The sequence below is a fragment of the Argopecten irradians genome, chromosome 11 (genome assembly GCF_041381155.1).
Source record: "Argopecten irradians isolate NY chromosome 11, Ai_NY, whole genome shotgun sequence".
NCBI classification, from domain to species: Eukaryota; Metazoa; Mollusca; class Bivalvia; order Pectinida; family Pectinidae; genus Argopecten; species Argopecten irradians.
Window position 1 is genome coordinate 31,784,104 of NC_091144.1, and position 23,080 is coordinate 31,807,183.

At 36.2% G+C, this 23,080-nt stretch overlaps 1 protein-coding gene across 1 annotated transcript; it reads right to left on the reverse strand.

The window, feature by feature from the left end:
* Positions 1 to 11,977: 11,977 nt before the first annotated feature.
* On the reverse strand, positions 11,978 to 19,987 carry LOC138335316 (uncharacterized). The gene is made up of 8 exons (XM_069284344.1): positions 19,868 to 19,987; positions 17,892 to 17,915; positions 17,334 to 17,438; positions 16,359 to 16,456; positions 15,271 to 15,376; positions 14,737 to 14,910; positions 13,162 to 13,322; positions 11,978 to 12,774 (listed from the first exon to the last, which is right to left on the reverse strand). Exons 1-8 carry the CDS (start codon positions 19,932 to 19,934, stop codon positions 12,676 to 12,678), a joined length of 834 nt encoding a protein of 277 aa, XP_069140445.1. The 5' UTR covers positions 19,935 to 19,987; the 3' UTR covers positions 11,978 to 12,675.
* Between the last annotated feature and the right edge of the window lie 3,093 nt (positions 19,988 to 23,080).

Below are 23,080 nucleotides of genomic sequence, written 5' to 3' on the forward strand. Positions count from 1 at the left end.
TGTCAGACTGAAACCAGACGGAAACAAGACGGAAACCAGACTGAAATTAGACGGACATCAGACAGGAATAAGACTGAGACTGGGTACTTCCGCCTCACATACACCTACGTCACCGCCTCCTCTAGGGCCACCTATGAGAGAAAGTGAGAACTCTTGTCTACACTTTGAATAAAAGCCGTCAACAAGCTTCTACCCTACTCCTTGTCGTCATTTCGACCAACACAGTCATCCATAGGACGACAAGGTGGGGTAAGGGCTATGTTATTTGGTGCTGCATGACCAGGCTCTTCAATATAAAGAAGAAAAGAAAGAACCTGAAGACGAAGAAACAGACGGCTAAAGGTAAGCGAAATTTTTCTACTTTGATTAGTACCTCTAGTAGCTGACCATTTTTAATGTTGTGTAGGTATTTAGTGGTTTAATTTGGTTAGTTAGAAACCAGGTTCTGTCAGTATACATATTTTTGGCAATATCGTAGAAAGAAATATGTCTCTCAATTCAGATGTAGACATGGCCCAATTAACTGAGCGTATGGCAGGTCTACCACAGACAGAACAAAATCAAAGTATGCCCACAGATCAGAATATTTCTCAGGACAATAGTGAGGTAGTGTTCAGAAACATGGCACAACATTTTAAGAACTTCTCTGCAGCTATGACAGTGCAGGGAGTTTTCCAGGTCGTTAGGTCATTTGAGGGTGACCCCACTAAATTCAAGACCTGGATAAAAGAAATAGAAAAATACGCGAAATTAGTAGAGCTAGATGACAAGGCAATCCCTAATATAGCGTATCAAACAAGTGGAGGTTCAGTAGGAGATTTTATCAAACGATATCTAGACGATTTAGAGGGAGATCTGTCTTGGGAGGACCTTAAGAAACTCCTCAAACAAAGATTCGCTGACATAACAGATTCGCATCAAGCTATGGCCTTATTACGTAAAACGATACAGAAACAGGACGAAAGCGTCCAGATATACGTTGAACGACTCCTGCAAGTAGCAGAAGACGCGTATCCTGATGCCCAGGAATGTGAAAAGGGCATTGTTCAAAGACAATTAGTTAACGCCTTTTGTGATGGGTTGCATTTCGACTATGTTAAGATGAAGGTTATGCGCGAGGACCCAGACACATTAGAGAGGGCGGTACATATAGCTATGCGCGAACAGAACCTTAGGAAAAGGTTCAATCTAAGACAAGACATGAATAAAGACAATGACATGGTCTTAAGGCCAAGACAGGAACATGTATATGACCCTCAGGTAGCCCCTACGCGAGACACATACTTTAACCTTAGACATAACGAAACTAACACGAGGCGAGAAGTACCAATGGACATTGACCACACCAGACAGAGACAGTGTTATAAATGTAAACAAAACAATATCATAAGACATAGACCACGACCAGTACAAGACAGAAATAGTTTTAGGGAAACACAGAGACAGACACCCCTTAATAGAGCCCCTAGAAATAGGTATTCAGACAATAGCAGATATAATAACCAAACTCAAAATAGGTCGTATAGTACAGGTAACAGAGTGGAAACTCAGAACCCCCCCCCCCCCCCCACAAGTGCAGTCATTAGGTCGAAATAAACAAAGATCACAATTCAGAAGTTTTCAATGTAATGAAGAAGGTCACATAAGAAAGAACTGTCCCCAATTAAATAGAAAAGGTAGGCCGTTAAACTAAAGACCTCGCTTCATAAGGAAACCGATGGGGCGAGGTTGAAAAGAAATAAGAAGCATGTGTCTAAGAAAATAGAAATATCGGGTAACCCAAGTACAACTGTGATAAAAATAGGTAAACAAAAATTAAGAGCTCTCTTAGACACAGGTGCTGAGGTTTCCATAATCAGCAATAGGATTTTTTAAGATGTTACCGAATAAACCACGACTAAGAAAAGAAAGCATGACTCTCCAATCCGTCAGCAGTACACCGCTCAAGGTAATAGGTTCAGCAGATATTTCATTTCAAATAAGACATTTGACCTTAAGACATAAATTTTATGTTGTTGATGGCATGAACAGAAAATGCATCCTTGGTTTAGATTTTCTTAAACAAAATGGCGTTAGAATGTATTTTGACCTTGCATGTATGCGTATAGGTAAGACCTATGTTCAATTAGAGGAAGACATACATATTGCCTCAATAATAAGGACCACCCACAAGACATTGTTAAGACCGCAAACGGCAACGGTATGTCAGGTAAGACTCCCAAGAACTTTTAAGATACCAGGATCAAAGCTCTTAGAGATATCAGCAAATGACACTTGTATATATGATGAATCTGGTTTGACCTTACAAAACGGTGTAACAAAGGTCACGAACCCTCGCAAGATACCTATCTTGATACTTAACCAAACAAACAGGACGATTAACCTAAAACGAGAAAGTGTAGTAGGCAAAGCACAGGCCTTAGAAGACAAAGACATTTCAAGTATAACTGCGACAAAAGACGATGACAAAGACGAAGAAAACTTTAAGGAGGTAGATGTACCAGACTAGTACAGTGTTGAGACACTAAAGATATTAAGAAGAAACAAGGATCTATTCGCCAAAAAGGGTTCTCAGCTTGGACATACAAAAACAGTTAAGATGTATATAGAAACAGGAGATCACAAACTAAGAAACAAATTAAGAACCGACCTTACAGGACACCCCTGAAGAAACGTCAAGTAGTGGACGAGGCTATAGACGAGATGTTAAAGGCAAAGGTCATAGATAGGTCTAGAAGTCCCTGCAGTTTTGGCTTAGTGGTAGTTGATAAAAAAGATGGAAGTAAGAGAATGTGTGTAGATTTTAGGAGTTTAAATAAGATTGTTACCCCGATGTCAGTACCTCTTCCTTTGATAGATGACATTTTGACCCTCCTAGGACACTCAAGACATTTCACTACATTAGATTTGAAAAGTGGATATTGGCAAGTAGAACTCGACGAGGAAAGTAAACAAAAGACAGCTTTTGCCCGTCACAAAGGACTATTCCAGTTCAACAGAATGCCTTTCGGACTAAGTAACGCCCCTGCTGTCTTCCAAGAACTGATGAATATTGTCTTACAAGGTTGCGAACAATTCACCACGGCTTACCTTGATGATGTCATAATTTACAGTAGGACAGCCGAAGAACACCTGAAACACTTACAGATAGTCTTCAACAAGTTAAGACAACATGGACTTAAACTAAAGCTTAAGAAATGCACTTTCTTCAAGAAAGAGATGGAATATCTTGGCTTTATGATTACGGACAAAGGTGTAAAGCCGGACCAAAAGAAAGTTGAAGCTATTCGGGCCTTACCAACCCCTACTTGCGTAAGAGATGTAAGAGCATTAATTGGAATGTGCGGTTACTACAGGAAGCACATCCCCAACTTCTCAAAAATAGCGGAATGTCTTACAGAACTAACCAAGAAGTATGCTAGGTTCAAATGGACTGAGGAATGTCAGAAGTCATTTGACTATCTTAAAGAAAGTCTTACAGTAGTCCCTCTACTAGCATACCCAGACCCAAACCAACCATATGTGCTTTATACAGATGTATCAGACACATGCATAGGAGCTTGTCTTACACAGAAGACAAAGGAAGGTGAAGAAATGCCACTTTATTACTTGTCACATAAGCTTAGCCCAACACAGCGTAGGTGGTCTGTGATAGAGAAGGAAGCATTTGCTGTGGTATATATGCTCTTCAGAAGCTTGATAACTACTTACACAACAGTTCCTTTGTAATAAGAACGGACCATCGCCCACTTTCTTACATATGCTCAGACAAGAAGACATTGAATAAGAAACTCTCCGTATGGTCCCTTACTGTAGCGTCTTATAATTGTAAGGTAGAATATATTGAAGGTAGATTTAATTGTTGCGCGGACTTACTATCGAGACTACCAATAGATACAGCAGAAGAAGCTAAGGATAAGCAAGGAGAAACCCAGGAAACTAAAGACATTCATGATGTCTTGGACGTAGATGGCAGAGCCTTAGAGATTGGAGCTCTCAACTCTAACAAGTTTAAGCCAAGAGACTTTGTCAGTAGTACAGTTGATACTCCAGACGATATTGTTAAACCTCATATGGATCTCCCTAAAGACATAGACATAAGAAAAACTCAAGACAATGACGAAGACATATCAAAGCTGAGACTTAGACTTTGTAATGGACAGGCAACCAAGAGTGAGGAGGAGCGCTTCTTGGTTGTAGATAACTTAGTGTATTATTTGTCAAACGCGGAATCAGATGACCCGGTCTTGAGACTTTACATTCCGAAGGAACTTGAAGGAATGGTGATAAGACAGTATCATGATTTCCTAGGTCATATGGCAGTTGACAAAACATATGACGTAATAAGAAAGAAGTATTATTTTCCTTTGTTATACAAGAAGGTTCACCAACACATTGAAAAGTGTGTGACTTGTCAGACAAGAAGTCACAGTAACCTTTATCCTTCTCTTCAAGACAGCCAGATACCCCCCTACCCTTTTGCTAAGGTAGCAATGGATTTGTTAGGCCCTTACCCCCAGACATTATCAGGAAACAAATACATCGTGTCGTTCATAGATGTTTACTCTGGCTTTCCGGAAGCATTTCCAGTCCCTGACAAACCAGCAGCAAACATTGTACATCTTATCTTGGAAGAACTATTCCCAAGATATGGTAGCGTATTAGAACTGGTTACAGATAACGGTTCAGAGAATATCGCTAGATCAGTAAAGGAGACACTAGAAGCATTGAATATCCACCATGTTACCACTTCTTATTATTGCCCCCAGTCAAATGAAAAGGTGGAGAGATTTCATAGAACGATGGTAGACATTTTGGCCAAGAAGATCAAAGAAAACGTTAACACGCGGGATCTTTTCTTGAACCAGGTATTGGCCACAGTAAGATTTCACACCAGTGAGGTAACAAAAGCATCGCCTTTCTTCCTGCTTTATAACCGCGATGTAGTACTCCCCTTGGACACAATCTTAAAGCCAAGACGGCGGTATGCCGGTGAAGAGTTACACAAGATCGCCTTAGAGCAGCAACTTAAGTCCTTTGTTTTAGTGCATAGACACATGAATAAAGCGAAGAGGAAACAGAAGAAACTCGCTGATAGAAACTGTAAAGACGAGGATCTTAAGACAGGAGATCCGGTTTACATAAGAAACCATAAGCGTACCTCAAAACTGGACAATAAATGGACACCTTACTATAGGATTATAGAGCAAACTGGACCAGTAAGTTTTAAGGTAAGAAACCAGCTTACAGGTGAAGTCACGAAGACACACGCGAGGCATTTACGATTAGCAAATGTTGATGAATGGGAGTTGCCCAAAGATAATATAGGTCGACCTTTAAGGAAATCGACATATGTAGTTCCCCCTGAGAGTAGTTCAGAGGAGTCAGAGGAGGAAACATCCTTAAAAAGAGTCATAAGATATAGAAGACAAGAAAGGTCAGATTCGGACTCTGAGGATGATATTCCGTTAATGGAGCTAAGACAAAGGCTCCGGACCCGAGAATTGGACAAAGCTAGTCCTATTGATTCAGATGATGAACTTATACCTTTATCACAATTGAAAGGTAAGTTAAATGAAAACAATAACGCTGACACTCAGACAGATGATGTTGACGATGTTGATGATGCGTCTGAGACAGGTTGTACTGCTGATGACATGGAGATTTATGCGGTAAATAAATTAGCAAATAAAGTTACGCCCCAAATCTCCACCGCAGTAGATAAAACATATCAAGATAACGGGCTCTACAATAGAAAAAATGAAGATTCTAAGAAAGTTAAGAGAGATATATCAAGAGACTATGAGGACAATTCAGAGCTATTTAAAAAATGTCTGAAATATTTTCTTCGTGATCAATAACGAGATTCATTAGTGAATCGTTTGTTATTGTTTCAGAAAACGAAATATAAGCTTTTGTTCTTAATCTAAATCCTTACGAGATAGTTCTTAGAAAGTTAGATAATAGTCTGTCAGAAATAACCAAAAGCTATCTAGCAGAGTCAATAAAACACCATGAAACATCTAGATAGATAGATAGATAGATAGATATTCTTTATTTCCTCATTTTTATGAGATTACAACAGCAAGGAACATAGAAAAATGCAGTGTAGAATCAGTTCATGTGAAATACTTGAACGTTAATATTTACAAGTTCGAGCAACGTTGCTTCGCTATGTCTGGTTTACTTATTGTTCATATACTAGTTGTTTCTTAGATTCGTCACTGTCTTTTATAAATATTCATCAATTTTTGCATACATTTTAGGTATCAATTTTGAGATGTATTTCATCATTTCTGTCCAGTTTTCGTCTGACAAATCGATATCTTGTGATCGCCTGCAAAGGATAAATTTTGTTTGATCAGTTTCACTCATGTTCGTAAATGTAACATAGTCATAAACATGAAGAAAATTAACAATGATTTCCAGGATTAGATCCCTCTCAGCAAACAGAATATGGCATTCTATCAGAAAATGTACTACTATATCAGTTACCGTTTTACCACATAATTTGCAAATAACAGGAACAACTTCCCAGACAAAGGATAAGTGTATAAGGTCACTCATCTGCCACGTATCCTTCACACTTAATTTAGAGATCTTCCACAGTGGATGTGTATCCAGCGTAGTACAGGGCCCTTAGTGAAGCAAAGGAATTAGTTGGATTAGCTAGAGATTATCTTAATCATTTGAAACTTCAGATCAATATGCTATCTCTAAGACATTTAAGCCCTTCAGTCATTTCACCCCCAGACTTGTACGAACTCCTTATAGAAGTAGAAAGCAAACTTGACCCAGGTGTTAGAGTACCTTTTGACCCGGAAACTGACCTTTGGGAATTTTATAAGACAGTGACCTGTACGACACTTATTAGTACTGATAGCCTTATTGTAGTTATTTCCATTCCATTAATAGACATAATTGGCAAGTTTGCTGTGTACCGAGCACATAACCTTCCTCTTCCGTACCTTGGATCGAATCAAACAAATATTTTGGCGACTTATAAATTTGAAGCAGAAGCTCTTGCAATCAATGAAGCGAAAACACAATTGGTTACAATGACAATTGAGGAGATGAATCAATGTGTAAATAGCGTTAAAACTACTGCAGGTTTCGTAGTCCAACGTATACTATAATGGGAAATAAGAAATGTATTGTTAATCTTTTTATGAATTGGACCAATACTTTAGTTAAATATTGTACTACAGTAGTACAAAATACAAACACTTCCCCTATGGCCCAGTATTTGACCAATGGCCTATGGATAGTTGTCCAAGATAGATCTTTGACCTTTACACTGAAAAGCCCCTATAGAACCCAATCTGGTACTGTGGTGACCAGATAACCTATTGACACCTTATCCCTTACGGAAGGTTGTTCTGCATCAAATGAATATATGACCTTGCCCTCATATTATCATTCAGAGAGCAAATATAACCTAACAGATCATTTTCAACAGGTGATTTCAAATTATTATGTAGGCTCCATTGAACTCTGGAAACCAATGACACAAAGACTACCAAATGTAAAAAAAAACATTAAGATACCCCATAAACTTAAGCCTATAAAGGAAATCCCCATTGATGAGTTGATAAATGAACTTGACAATTCATTTGATCTTGAACCCATGGAATCTGATTTGCCCCTCTCGACCTACTTGTCGATAGTAGGTGTGGTAGTAGTTGTTGTTATAGTGATATATTTATGTCGTAAGAGAATTAGGGATAAATGTCAGAAATGTAGGTTAGGTAAATGGTCAGTGAAAAGGAGAAAGTCAGAGACGAGTGTCTCGCAAGCCTCAAGACCCATGCAAAGACACAAAAGTAACCAATCCACAGAAGACATGACAGAAGAATTGATCACCAGGAACAAGAAAACAAAGAAAAACCTACACTGATGTCAGGAAGTTACCCTGAGGGCGTTGACCTCGCCGAGGCAAATGTAACTGCCCCATCAGGAAGTGGAGGAATTGAATCGGGTAAACAAGACTGCCTTACAACCCGAGTACGAAGTGTAATATACCCAGACTTGAGAAAAGAGCTCAGTCTTCCATAGACAGATATAAAGTAACGTCTTGGTCGTAACAAGACAATGTCTAAATGTGAAGAAGGAAATGATAATGAACTAGTGAAACATTATGCCTTGATATTTAACGTCTATATGATTAAAATTGCTTACGAGACAAAGATATACATATAATGTCTCGGTTATTACAAGACAATAGGGAAACGTCTTGGTGTTAACAAGACCATCTCTTGTCTGGATATTAACGTTAATTAATTAAAAAAAATCACAATGTCTTAATGCGGATAAGACAAAATGTGACCTCTTCAAGAACCGTGGTGGATGACGGACCTAAGAACATAAAGAAGCTCTGGATATAACTAAATAAGCAGCAACTGTGAAGATAAACTGTGGATTTTTATATAGGAGCAGCCATATTATTACGAATGATTTTTAACGATGAAGTTACCATGGAACTCTGTGACTGTTAAATAGGTTCAAACTAAAATGGACGTGACTGTGAAATAATATTACTGATTTTCAACGACGTAGTTACCATGGAACTGTGTGACTGTTAAATATGTTCGAACTACAATGGAAGTGACTGTGAAATATGTTCGAACTACAATGGAAGTGACTGTGAAATATGTTTGAACTACAATGGACGAACTGTGAAATATGTTTGAACTACAATGGACGAACTGTGAAATATAATTACTGGCCAACTTCATGATGTTGTGACCATAGAACTGTGACTGTAAATAAGACTTTATATTGCATGAATATATTAAAGAGATGTTTAGAGTAATTACAATATGTGTATGTACATATTGTGCATTAAGGTAAAGAGTTGTAACGTTTAATAGGATAACTTCGCGATAATTAAAAATATACTGCATGACGCATGCGAATGAAAGAATGTTGAAAGGAGAAATGAATGAAATGGCCACTAGTTACTATTTAGGATGTTTTTTTAAAGGAGGCGGTGGTAAATTGAAATGTTAATAATACTTGATACTTTGCGTTAAGAAATATGTAAGCCATTCTGAGAAATGCCTAACATATTGTCTTGTTTGAAGAAAGGGGCGATTGTAACCCTATAGAGGTAGGCAGGCTGGTAGCCTTGCTTAAGCCCCAATGATATTATTGGTGATAGACGATTGTAACCCTATAGAGGTAGGAAGGCTGGTATCCTTGCTTAAGCCCCAATGATATTATTGGTGATAGATAATTGTAACCCTATAGAGATAGACAGGCTAGTAGCCCTACTTAAGTCCCCATGAATATCATTTATAGATATGATATTTGAATATTCCCGCTAGGTAAACAGGAAGTGGGGTACCTGTTGAACCTTGACAGAAGTTGTCATATTAGTCGTGTATAATTGTGGATCGCGGGGCTGAGTTAAATTATAGTGTATTTTATAAGAGTACAAGTATTAGTTGTTTAATAACAACCATGTATATATGTATTAGGCTTTGTTTAATTTCATAGTGCATTATTGTGGTGTATATAATGTTGCTCAGGTCTAGCACCGATGTGTAGTATATTTAAAGGTCAGTAACGCGGGATTGTTTACTCATGTTTGCAGCCAGAGTTAGGTTGTTGTTTTAAGGCATGGCCAAACTAGGTGACCGAAATATCAGTAAATTGTTACGGTACCTACTTAGTAGCGACTACGTGGGATGTTCTGGAAAGCATGACAGGACATCGCACGGTCTATGCACGTGTTAAACTAGGTGACCAACTTATTAGTTAATTGTTACCGAATAGGTATGGGTATGGTAGGGACTACGTGGAATGTTCTGGAAGGAATGACAGAACATCGCGTAGTCCACACACCTGTTTAACTGCGCAGTATAGTTTGTGCAAATTACAGGCGGTTCTGTCCAGCCTCAACCAAGTCCAGTCAGAAAATCAAAACATTTCTATTTTGTTAAGCCTGCATCAGGCGCCGGTAAGGCTGTATTCTGAATTCAAATTAGTAAATTTTGACAGTTTATGATGAGCTGGGTAACCTTTGGGGCAAGCATTGTCCCAACGGCACGTGTACCAGTCACGTACCCAATCATTATAAATAGAGGGCCGCAATAGGTCCCAGTCAGACTGAAACCAGACGGAAACCAGACGGAAACAAGACGGAAACCAGACTGAAATTAGACGGACATCAGACGGGAATAAGACTGAGACTGGGTACTTCCGCCTCACATACACCTACGTCACCGCCTCCTCTAGGGCCACCTATGAGAGAGAGAGAGAAAGTGAGAACTCTTGTCTACACTTTGAATAAAAGCCGTCAACAAGCTTCTACCCTACTCCTTGTCGTCATTTCGACCAACACAGTCATCCATAGGACGACACTAATCAAACAGAACTTTTTGACGCAATAAAAACCATCTGGCAACGCATTGATGTAGAATACATTCAAGGTTTTTACAGATCGATTCCCGATTGAAGTACGAAAGTCCAAGGGTCAGATCACCAAATATTTGGTCAGTATCACAACACATATATTTTTATAAAGAGTTTTATTTTCCTAGCGAGATGTTCACATGACGTTACGGCGGTCATTTTATCCGAATACTTCTGTCCGGTCTCTGTAGGTTTCCCTTGCTCACTTGAGTTAAACCAATTTCATTTTGTGAAAACAAGATAGTTGATAAGCAGTCATTTTGGATTTTGACATTTTCACAGGAAGTAGTAAAGATATCTCCCTCACATTAAACTTGTATTCTAGCTTTTTTAAATTTTACACATCCATTTAGAACAATTAAGTCCAAACAACATGGCTGACACTGGCTATATCAAATTTGGCAATTGAATAGATCTTTTGCTATGCATACTACATGCAAAATTATCCTATGAGTATTCAATATTTTCAATGGAGAGGCAGAATAAGGGAAACGCAGAGAAAATAGTATCTTCCATCTGTAGATCACTCCTGATTTTTAATAGGTTTATCGTCCTAACTGTATCTTCTACGTGATGTGTATGGAATTATTCACCCAGAAGATACATTAACCGTTGTTTACTTTGACAGAATTTATCATTTATCCTAAGACCACAATTTCGGATAAGAGGTAATTGGCGGTTCAAATGTTAATGTTTTTGAATAAACACTTATTTCACAAAACTGAAGCAAAGAACAATTATGAAAATGCTGTCATAGAAAGTAGTTGTTAATGTGTTTTTATATGTATGCAAAAGTAAACAAATCATGACTAATTTAAACAAGACCAAGTGCATAGTATATATAACTTACTGTCTGTAAGGTTCCTTTGTCATGTTATATGTAGCCCCTGATGACTTATTTTATACAGATATAACATATATGTAGTTTTTTTTTTCATTTCATGGGCCTGGATTTTTGCGACATTAACTGTCGAAGCCATATTGCGTGAAGTGTTTTTCACGTTTTATGAATTGATATTTTATGAATTGATAAAATTATCTTTATTGTTCCCGAACGAAATATAATCTTCCAATGTGATGACATCAATTACGAAGAGCTGTTTTGGGGTTAGTGTGGTTTAGTGTTAGTTTATGTACCGTTAACCATTTGGTTTCACAAAAACAGGGTATTCAAATAAATATGTCAGATATAAGCAACGGCATATAGATTAGCGTGGCATTTAGATTAACGGCAGAATTAAGCGTGCGAATAACGGGTTGAGTCAAACGTGACACGACAATTGCCATTTATTTACGAAGCAATGAATGTTGATCCGAAATCATACCATAAAATATTCATTTTCATTATATTTGTTTGATTATTTTAGCATCCTATTAACAGCCAGGGCCATGTAAGGACGGTCACCTATGTTAGCAGCGTGTTGGGTATATGAAGTGCAGGTGCGTGTTTTGGGAGACTGCGGTATATTCGTGTCGTGTCTTCTTGTATAGTGGAACTCTTGCCCTTTTCACAGTGCTATATCATTGAAGCATGCATGCCGCTGAAGACACTAAGCAACACTTTTGATAAGATGATCTTTAAAATTTTAATGAAAAGATTTTAGAAGAAAGATACCTCATCTGAAGATTCACATCAAAGGAACAATCTACCTGTGTCATCTGAAATGCCTTCAGCTGGAGTGGCATAGTAGTCAAGGATTTAATCAACATACAATTAATCCTACTTTCCACATTAAAGAGTTGTCAGTTCTTTCGGTATTGATTGTGATGTCATTAGTTTGCAAACGTAACGTAACATTTTTCATAATCTCTCCAAAGGTGCATTGCGGTTTCCACATTTCAAGTGAAATGGGGGTGCCGCAATGCATTCTGGGAGAGAAAGAAAGTTTTCAAAGAAAATTATTAGTGTTTACTCACAAAACAATTACGTCACAATGATATCTTGTCACAAGGAAGATAAGATTTTAGCACACAAAGACGAAAAATCATAGAAGAATATAGTCATATTTTGTTTTTGGATTTCATTTCAGCAAGAGGTACATGCTCATTTGCTCCCTCTACATACTTTACACATTTGTCGTTATGACTTCGATCATAACATCTATAAAATATATATATGTAATAATTTACAGCAGAACTTATGCATTGTTGAACACGAGAAACCAACGAATCATTATTACTGAAATGTACTTAAAAGTCTTTAGATTTCATACACTAGCTGCCCTGTGGCTACCAGATGTTAAAAGTGCCTCCCGTCAATTAACACGTATCCGCTAATGGCAAGTTTGTCATGTAAATGTGCATGGTAGACAAGTGTGGTTTCTGAACCAAACACGTGGGTACTGGTTGGACGAATTGCTGAAAAAGAACATAATTGGAATAATGTAGAACTTCGTCACAAAATCCATTTTTCAACGAAGAAAATAACTACTATGATAACTAGATGACAAACTACATTTTAATTTCATTTTCAACGTTATCTAGCTAGTAGATGAAAGAAATTTCCGCTCAATGTCGATTAAATAGGATATACATTTTTAATACATTAACATAGTACACTTTATTTCGACATGCTTTTATGATTGATATACATTGCTGTTTATTTTTTTATGATCTTATTGGAGAACCCGAGTTAAGAATGAAAAATAGTGATCAATTTATTCAGGAGGAAAAAAAAAATACTTAAAAATCGCCTTGGAGTAATATGGATTCGATTTAATGAGGTTCGACTTATCAAATACTTACCTTAATGACATCACTGGTAGGATGTTCCATATGAGGAGAAGACATGGCCGTGCCTATAGCCCACCCAAAGGCGTTCAGCTTACCATGATTATACAGAAGGAAGACGGGGAAGAAGTCGTCACATGACATATCGGTCGATACGTCATACCAATAATGCAAACCTACAACAGAGTTAGAGTTATCTCCCTTATTCTTTACGATGTAGAGTTTTTACTGTGAGCAAGCTATGGTTATTGTATACATTGCGGTAAGGCCAAAAAATATGTCTTTTTATGATTACTCGACCCATCCTAATATTTCACCCTAACCCTAATATTTTTCCACTTTTCTACGAACAAAAAAATAAAATAAAAGTACAGATTTCGATTTCAGACTCCAGTTCCGGCTATTACAATAGAGTGAAAGACACTAAAATAAAGAAATAATTACCTACTGACCCTATTTTTTGCCAATGTAACCCTAAACAGACATTGATTTTTTGGCCTAATGAAAATTTGAATATGGACGAAGAGAGGGCAGGTATAGGTTACCTTAACGCTTTTTCCAATAGCAAAATCAGCTGACCAAATTATGAAAGTGATAGTATTTACACTATGTAAGAGAGCCAATATCGTCATTGACTGACCAAACGACTCCTATTTGACTGAGAAATCCATAGTATGATAATCAGGACCATGACCCAAATGGTGAGGGTAATAACTTTGTAACGTGTAATTTTAAGTGCAGACAATCAGGGATACAAATCTACGTCATCAAAATGGGCTTTGTTGGTAAGGTGACCATTTTACAACATTCACATCTCACATACTAGTGTCCATAATGATAGCCATGTAACAGACAAATCACAAATCCGGTTTTGACACAATACACACGTACCAGAGAGGCAATAAAAAATTACCGACTTTCCTCCCAAAATACAGCCAGTTGATGACATAGATTGCAATCTCTTTTATAAAGACATGAGTTGATATGATTACAACCTCTTTTATAAAGACATGAGTTGATATGAAAAAAAGAATAGTTTTTTCCCAAAGTATTTCTTATAAAATGACGTAATTAATAACTTACATGATGTTGGAAAAGTTGTTGAAAGTATATGGTTTATACGAACATACGATAGACTAACTATCGAAGAACAGATAAATATAAACTAAGCAAAAAATTATATAAAAAGTTAAATATATAAAATTAACGCTCGGAATAATGGCTTGATCAGTGGTAATAATTTAGTTTTCTGAAATATATTTGTGATTTGTATACATGGAATTCCTTCAAACGCACATCAATGTATTCAGTATTCTCATATTACAAAATAATATGCCCTTGTGAAGAGGTATTGATAGTGGCGTCGTGTGTTTAGGAGGAAAATTTCATTCTTTTAGAACAAACAAATGTGAGATTTCTTTAATAGGGCATATCCAGGCGTTTCCTGCCAGCACGGAAAACATTCTTTTAGGAATTCACAAGGGATTAAAAGTGTCATCAAGAAATGATAATGTTCAAAATCGATACCAATCCGTCAGGGCAGATAACTGTAAATTTTGTACACGTTATATAATACAAATATATACTAACCCATGGTTACAAAACAGTAGCCCCTGGTCCATCTGGTTTTGTCCGCGTCAGTCGGTGTCATAGGCATTTTCAGTGAGTCGGCCACGGGATCAGTACCATTCTGGATGTAGAGAGAATTACCAGTTCCCTCAGCGGTAAACTGTTGAGATGTTCTTCCATGGCTGCAGATGGTGGCTTTGAAATGGAGAAAATATAATGTCTCTATGTAAATTGTTTGAATCATTTCATGATGAGGAAGAGGGGGTGTACAGGCATGTTACCTATTGTCTTATTTTAATTCTCTTTAACATCTGGAATGAAATGAAAGGACTATGTATTGCTTCGGCCTCAAATCCATCAAATTTCTATCTTTGTTATTTAGTGATTATTTTGATGTATTTTAGGTATCTAGTACGCCCATTATTTAATTGTATATATACTGTATATTTTGTAATTAAAAAAACTGAATCAAAATGTCAATTTTGTTCTGTCATTTTTCAGGTAAAGATTAAAAACAATATAAACATGTAAACTCTGGATATTTAGTTAACTTACCTGGGTCGGTGAAGTAAGCGGTGAGAAAGTACATGTTACCAATAGGAACGAACGGGTGGTTTACCTGCTTGGTGGGAGGGAACCCAGCGCTTTCGTTTTTGGGAACCTGTCAACCGTAATTATCATCACTATATTGGATCGTGTTATAAGCAAATCCGATATTACTCTGCAAGGATTTTTATTGTTATTCCAATGGAGATGAATAAAATAATTTTATGGTTATTCACATTTACAAGTAGTAACTCAACAGGAGTATAGGTTAATATAAGCCCACTCTCACAGAACATTTATTATTAAAACACTCAATGATACTCAAATATCATATATGAAAAAAAACTTGCATATTAACTACTTGTTTCGTTCATTTTGAAACTAAAAAGCCAATGTTGGGTTAACAAAGTATTTTTGATCAATAGCTAGGTTTTTTTTAGCTTACCATAGGTCTTCATTTTGGAAAACGAATGAGGCTTTATCGGGTCAAGCAAATAACAGAAATGCTTTTATATGATATTTATTTTATATATTAAATATATTTTTATGCACAAAAAGCAGTGAATAAAACTGCCAATATTTGTTCGCTAAAATATGTCCGTATTGGCTTAAGTTTAAGGAAACTTAACTTAAAATTATGAAAAAGGTTTAAGAAGAAATCTTAATTTAAGGATTATCATTAACCAATTTTATGTCTTAATCTCTGGAGTATTCTAAGTTAAGGAATTTCTATAAGTGATGAACCGTGATACTTGCCCTTACACAACAAGTGACTGTTCATTTGTGACGTTTCGATGACTAATACGATGTGTATTCTGTCACCTTCATCAGACAAAAACACTTTCTTAGCATGATTGTATGTGACTCAGGTTTTGCCTGTTTGTTGAAGTTTTGTATTTACTAATAAGGTCGCCCAATTTGTTTGAAATTTCAAAGCACGTGTAAAATGTCATAAATATTTTAATATAACTTAAATGGACAATTTTGGATGTAGTTATCACTTTAACGATATCAATTACACATTGCAGTTGGCATCAACAGTAATACAGTGAAAATATAATTCAACGATGCATACCACAATTATATAATGTAATTACCCCTATTTGAATTCCAGCGATGTATCCATTTCTATCATACAACAACACTAAAGCATAGTCACGTCCTTTCACGTATCGCTGTCCTGCTATACCATGAGCTATATATAATGGAGACAAAAATGATGGTTTAGTAAATAAACTAACTAAGATTAAGACCGGAAAGAAACGAATCAGGTGTTTCAAAATATAAAGCGTCTTCGAGATGATTAACTGAATTAAATTATAAAGCAAAGATTATTTTTTCCATTACACATGAAGATTAATTTATATATAATTATCAAACATTAGAATTGTATAACATAAAATTATATTCAATTAATTGCAAATTAATGAATTTGGAATTTCGAAACATGGAATTTCTTTTAAATGATTAGATAAGGAAAATATTGTTTTAAAATCATTTGCTGAAATTATATTCTCAACGTTGTAACCATCAGTGAATTTCAAAAGATCCTAAATATTATATTGTCTGCTGATATTTTGTAAAATTACGGTATTTAAGTTGATTATAATAATGGATGAATTTAAGATGCTACACCGCTGATGAATTGTATTTTCTCTATCACAAAGTAACAAACGAATTAGTATTTTTCTTCGGTTCAAAAGAAACTTACTTTTCACCATTACCATCATTGAAAAGTTTGAACTAATTTTACTTCAAGATCAAATTATTAAAAATGATTTATGCTCCAAAAAATAACTCCATAACACTCCTCCCTATATTGAATGAATTACTGATTGCGCATCCTCCATAATCAAAATGAGTTATTTTGTATATTTTTATGTTAATTTCACATACATTTAATTGAATAAATACCAATTATTGTTCAAATGATTAGTATCGTTTATGCTGTGTCGGCGGTGGAGCATCTTCAGCAGAAATCTCTGGGATTATTTCATAAAATTTCTGAAACAATGAGCACATATTAACATAATTGTATATGTACTGTAAGGTATATATGTGAGAATTCTTACCGCCACAACCCGTCTCCAACACGAATCCTTGAGCCTTCGCATCGTCGACAGTTCGCGGCATGGCATTGAATCCATATGTACCAAATGGGTTGGGTGACCAAGTCACTATTAAGAATGGGAGAAACCGAAATTGATCACACATTAATTTAATAATGATAACGACCACAATGTTATTGACAATAAGACATATTTTTATTCTGTAGCTAATCATTTACTCATTAGTATTACGTTGACTAACAATCATAATTATGTTGATTAATGTCTATCACTTACCTGAACCAACAACTTTCGCAATAAATTAACAGACCATCACTTGCTTTAAAAAATCATAACACGTTTGATTTAGGGGTGTTCCTTATAAACTTCAGATAACCAACGTTACAGCTTTAACTATAAAATTAGTCCACTATTGTGTAAACTAACGCTATGCATAACCCATTACGATAAAACAACTAGCAACAGTGAGGTCGATAGCCGAACATAATTAAACGAAACCATTAAAAGTTAATCATACCTGTAATCACTTTATTTGATAAGCATAGCCTTGACTTTACTTACCTCTTAAATTGTTCCAGTCTGGATCTGAAATATGTAAATGAAAATGATATGTGTATTAGTCGGAGAAACTTTGTTAAATTAAACAAATATAAACAAAAAGAGGGGAAACGACAGTTTTGTTTGCCATTTTCAATATCAGGAATTTAATCTCTTCAATGCAGTCCTTATGACTCTTAGAATACCTTGGTATCAGGAGAAATATGAAGAGCATTTTTTTAGGTTTACGTATGCGATACAGAAGCAAATTATTCAGTTTTTGCATATTAAGTTACATGTATCTGTCCACGCAGGTTGTTATTGATTGTGACGTCATCTGCTTACTGACGCAAAGTCATATATTTCAGGGAAGCCGACGTGAGTTTCGCTCACATGAAATGACGTCACAATCGGTACCTTCCCACAAGGGAGAAAAATCTGTATTGTGCAAAGACGGAATATGTATTTCGTGCATATACTGTTAACCAATATGATCGCAACGATTTTATGGCGAGAGTTATATTGAAAAAAACATATTCGCGGTCAATTCGCGGTAACAAATTTTCGCGATTCAACCCCAGCCACTAAATTAGTGATACTAAATCGCAGGCGAAAATTAAGTTGGTTTCCAGTACCATTAAACGACTATGTTTCTCATCAACGAGTCAAAGTACATTGTTTCATAAACAGATAAGATCAACAACATTGCTTTGCTACTCTGTACATTATATATGTGTCTCTCCAAGCATTAAACGGATACCTCCAATGTGAGGCAAGTTTAGACGATTCTTTATCTTTAAATCTGATAATTCAAGTTAATGTCTGGCGTAACACTAAGTGGTAAGCTCGGGTAAGCATTATCATTGCCTTGCGCAAGCAGTAAATAAATTCGACTAAACCTTCAAAAATATATATATATATATATGCCCGTAAATATCATTTAATTTCTGGACCCATAACTGCGTTGTAATTTTCTGTGGAAGTATCAACACATTATTTTACTTTGCAACAAAACTTAAAATACTTCATTTTAACTTGGAATATGAGCTTGTAAAATATAATCGATAATCCATCAGGAAAATCCCTACATGTCATAATCAGTCCACTGCGTCATTAAGACCTTAAAATTACGTCCACAAATTCATCATCTTCTACAATTTGTCTCCATTTATTCTAAGTAGTGACCATAATTTTATGATTGTATTATGCAATTTTGTCATAGAAAATACAATATGCATTTTTTTGTCATTGAAGATACCATGCTGAAACATAAATGTACGTCGATTTTTCCTCTAGAAAAATATAATCTAACCCATATACTTAATATAGATCAAAGACCTTTACAAGCCTTCGATATGTCTATAAATATATATATAAACATATTTGAAAGTGCATATGCTTTAATCAGATGTTTGAGTCAGTGATTATACTTAAGTTATGATCAACCGCTGCTGATGTATATCGTAACAGCTTCGAATACTTTTGCAGATTCATGCATAAAATAACTAGCCATACGATAACGGTAATCTATCACCATGATGATTTCTAGTAAAAGCGAAGTATCTTGAAACATGTATCGGCGAATTTCGCTAAAAATATATTGCAAAATTGAAAAATATTCGATTTTATTTTTAGAATTTCACAAATATTTTATTCGAATAACCGGAGGTCATGTAAAAGTCTATTCAAAATAGAAAATTGAAAAACAAAGATAAAGAAGGAAAAAATCGGGACCGCAGAATTAAAAAAAAATAACCGAAATATTCAAATAACCGTTATTCGATTATCTGCCATGGAGTCCTCTGTATATAAAACTGAAATCCAACCCATATACTTAATGTAGATCTATTATGAAAGTTCAGCCCACGATATTTTGATAATTGGAAAAAAAACCACATAAATACAAACATATGTCTACAATAGAACCAATCTGTCTACCAATCTTTTTAAAAATTTCTAAACAGGACATTCTCTATTCCTTAACAATTCGAACAACTTACCGCCAAACAGAAACGCATTGCCAGCTGCTACCAGACTCACCAGCACGAACGCTTCAAGGGATATCATCGTCGTGGAGTGGTGACAGTGGTGGGCTACAATCGGTCTGGCTGGCAGTGGAGTTTTATAGGTTAACAATGGGAGGGTAATCACGTAACCAGGGTGAGCATTTAGAACGAGCACATGATATATTGGATTCGCTGAACTTTAGACTTGAAAAATGTTAGTGTCATGCTACTGGTTCTCGACACATTTTCGGACATTATATTCATACAATCAAGGTCAATATTTAACTCAAGATTCATTCAAGACCCATTTTCTGTTTAATATAGACGGTAATGGCATGCCAAAGGTTCTAAATTCAATCTTGAACCTAATAAGGTTGATAATCAACAATCAAGACCAATTCTCTGAAAAGTTTTAATAACGACAAGCATATCGATGGGTGTGTTTTGTCACAAAATTCTTACATATTTCGCTATACGTCAAGACGTTTTGATTCCTTAATTAGTATGTCATGTCAAAATGCGTTAGAAAATACTACAATCCTCAATGACACCGGGGTTAGTATCACTGTCATGATATCCAAGACATTAATATCACGTTTCATGTTTAAATGTTAGATATAACTGTTTCATGAACGCTGATTTGCCTTTTTTTAGGTCATCAGATGACCTATAGCCATCGTGTTTCGTCCGTCGTCGTCCGCCGTGCGCCGTGCGTAAACCTTTCACTTCTTCTCAAGTTCTGCCTGAGGGACTGAGCTGAAATTTGCCTGAAATGATCCTCAGATGGTTCCGACCAAGTGTTGTTATTTTTCAGGTCGATCAGAAATCCAAGATAGCCGCCACAGCCGTCATCTTGAAAACACATTTTGAACTTCTTCTCTCATTCTATCATTGCGATTTAGCTGAAACTTGCCTGAAATGATCCTGGGAAGGTCCCGACCCAGTGTTGTTATTTTTTGGGTCAATCCGAAAATCCAAGATGGCCGCCACAGCCGCCATCTTGAAAACACATTTTGAACTTCTTCTCAAGTTCTACCTGTATGATTTAGCTGAAACTTGCCTGAAATAATCATGAGAAGGTCCGACAAAGTGTGCTTATTTTTCGGGTCGATCCGAAAATCCAAGATGGCCGCCACAGCCTCCATCTTGAAAACACATTTTGAACTTCTTCTCAAGTTCTACCGGTGCGATTTGGCTGAAACTTGCATGAAATGATCCTGACATGGTCCCGACAAAGTGTTGTTATTTTTCGGGACGATTCGAAATCCTAGATGGCCGCCACAGCCGACATCTTGAAAACACATTTTGAACTTCTTCTCAAGTTCTACCGGTGCGATTTGGCTGAAACTTGCATGAACTGATTCTGACATGGTCCCGACAAAGCTTTGTTACATCTCTGGTTGATCCGAAATCGAAGATCGCTATTATGACACTATATCTAATTAATTTCTAATATGATTATTGCCAAGGTAGTCTGATGACCGTTAAGGCCCTTGGTCCTCATGTTTAATATTCAATTAATATTGATATGTCACGTGTACCACTTGTTCAATGATAACATACATAAAGAGAGATACTATTCCGTGTGTCAAACATTTCGCGACGTTGAAAACTAATTTGAAACAAATAAAAATATCGCGATCGAGTATAGCTTTAGCAGTACTTCATGTAAATATGTTACTCTTTTTTTGCGGAGGTAATGTGCATGTCTCGCGAAATCACGAAAATAACCCGCGAAAATTTTCTGTTTTACTTTTTGTGAAATGTTATCGAGCTGAAATGAGAATTTTACTCCAGGGCCAATCATTGCGAACAAACTGGACAAATTGACACGATATATATATGGTGAATTTTTCCAAGTTTGTGTTTTGATTTTATTAATAACCGACATGTTTTTTTGCTAACAACGATGAGAACCTTTTGTAAAACTACGGCCAAATGGAAATTCCTGGAGAGAAAAAGTGGGTCAAATAAAACAACAGCTACAAAAGAAAGCCGATACGTCAAACAAGCCAATGATTGAATGCCATCTTGCATCGTTCAAATATACTATATGAATGTAAGTTTATCAATATTGTTTCATTTGATTTGACTAATTCACCATTTGGTTCTACCATTTGATTTTCATTTGTCATGCTATTATATTCTTTGTATTTCTTACAGTTAATGCTACTCTGATACTTGAGATCCTGGGTCGGCTGTCATCCGGAGTTAAAAATAGACACAATCAAAGTTAGCACTTCTTCGTATATATCAGCGTTCCGCTGTATTTGCTCTAAACCAAAATAAAATGACAATACAAATAACACGATTTAGAATTTCATTTCACCTTCAATATGGTTTAATCATTCACTCCTATTGGAAACAATTATTTGGTGTTATTGCTACCATCCTGGGATTGATTGCTACCATCACAGGATGGTAGCTATTATAATCGGTCGCTTTGCCTGCCATGTTGTTGGAATTTCACATGGTTATAAGTAGTCTGTTAACTTTGATTCGCTAGCCAAAACAATTTACGTGTGTTGATTGGTTACTTTTGTTGAAGATTTCATGTGTGTAAGGGGTACCAGTGGGGAAATGATTGCAAACAAATTATCATTTGACAAACCCAGAGAAGTCCGAATGTTATTTCTGGTTGTCGGACATTATTCTCAGAAATCATACAGGGCTGCTCTACACGTATTGAATAGAATATAAGTTCTCAATCGGATTCCCTCGGAGAAATTGACGAAAATAACTCCGAGATGTCGCGATTGTATAAGTTCGGTGATTTGCCGAGTTTTGTTTACATTGTCGGGAGCGCTTGGAGCATCTATATATAGCCTAACTAGTACTGGCTAGATGATCATGACCGACTTGTAAAATTAAAAACGTTCATTTTCATAACGCAGGTCGCATTATCTTTCCCGGCGTCGTCATAATTACATTAATTACCATCTGAAAATCTTCAAAACAATCACGATGAATTTTTTTCAGAAGATTATTTTTTTACGAAATGATAGCACTGACAAAATGGACATACCACGTGGTTTTTCGACCAGGTCTAATTTATAAACACCGTCAGAAATTCTGCAGTACTCCAAATTTCATGGTGATTCGGACGATTCTAGCAGGTTTTTAGATGAATTCCTGGCATACTGACCTGGCATACTGACCTACTTGAGATCAATGATGATAAACGTGTTTCAGCCGTCAGCCTCCTAT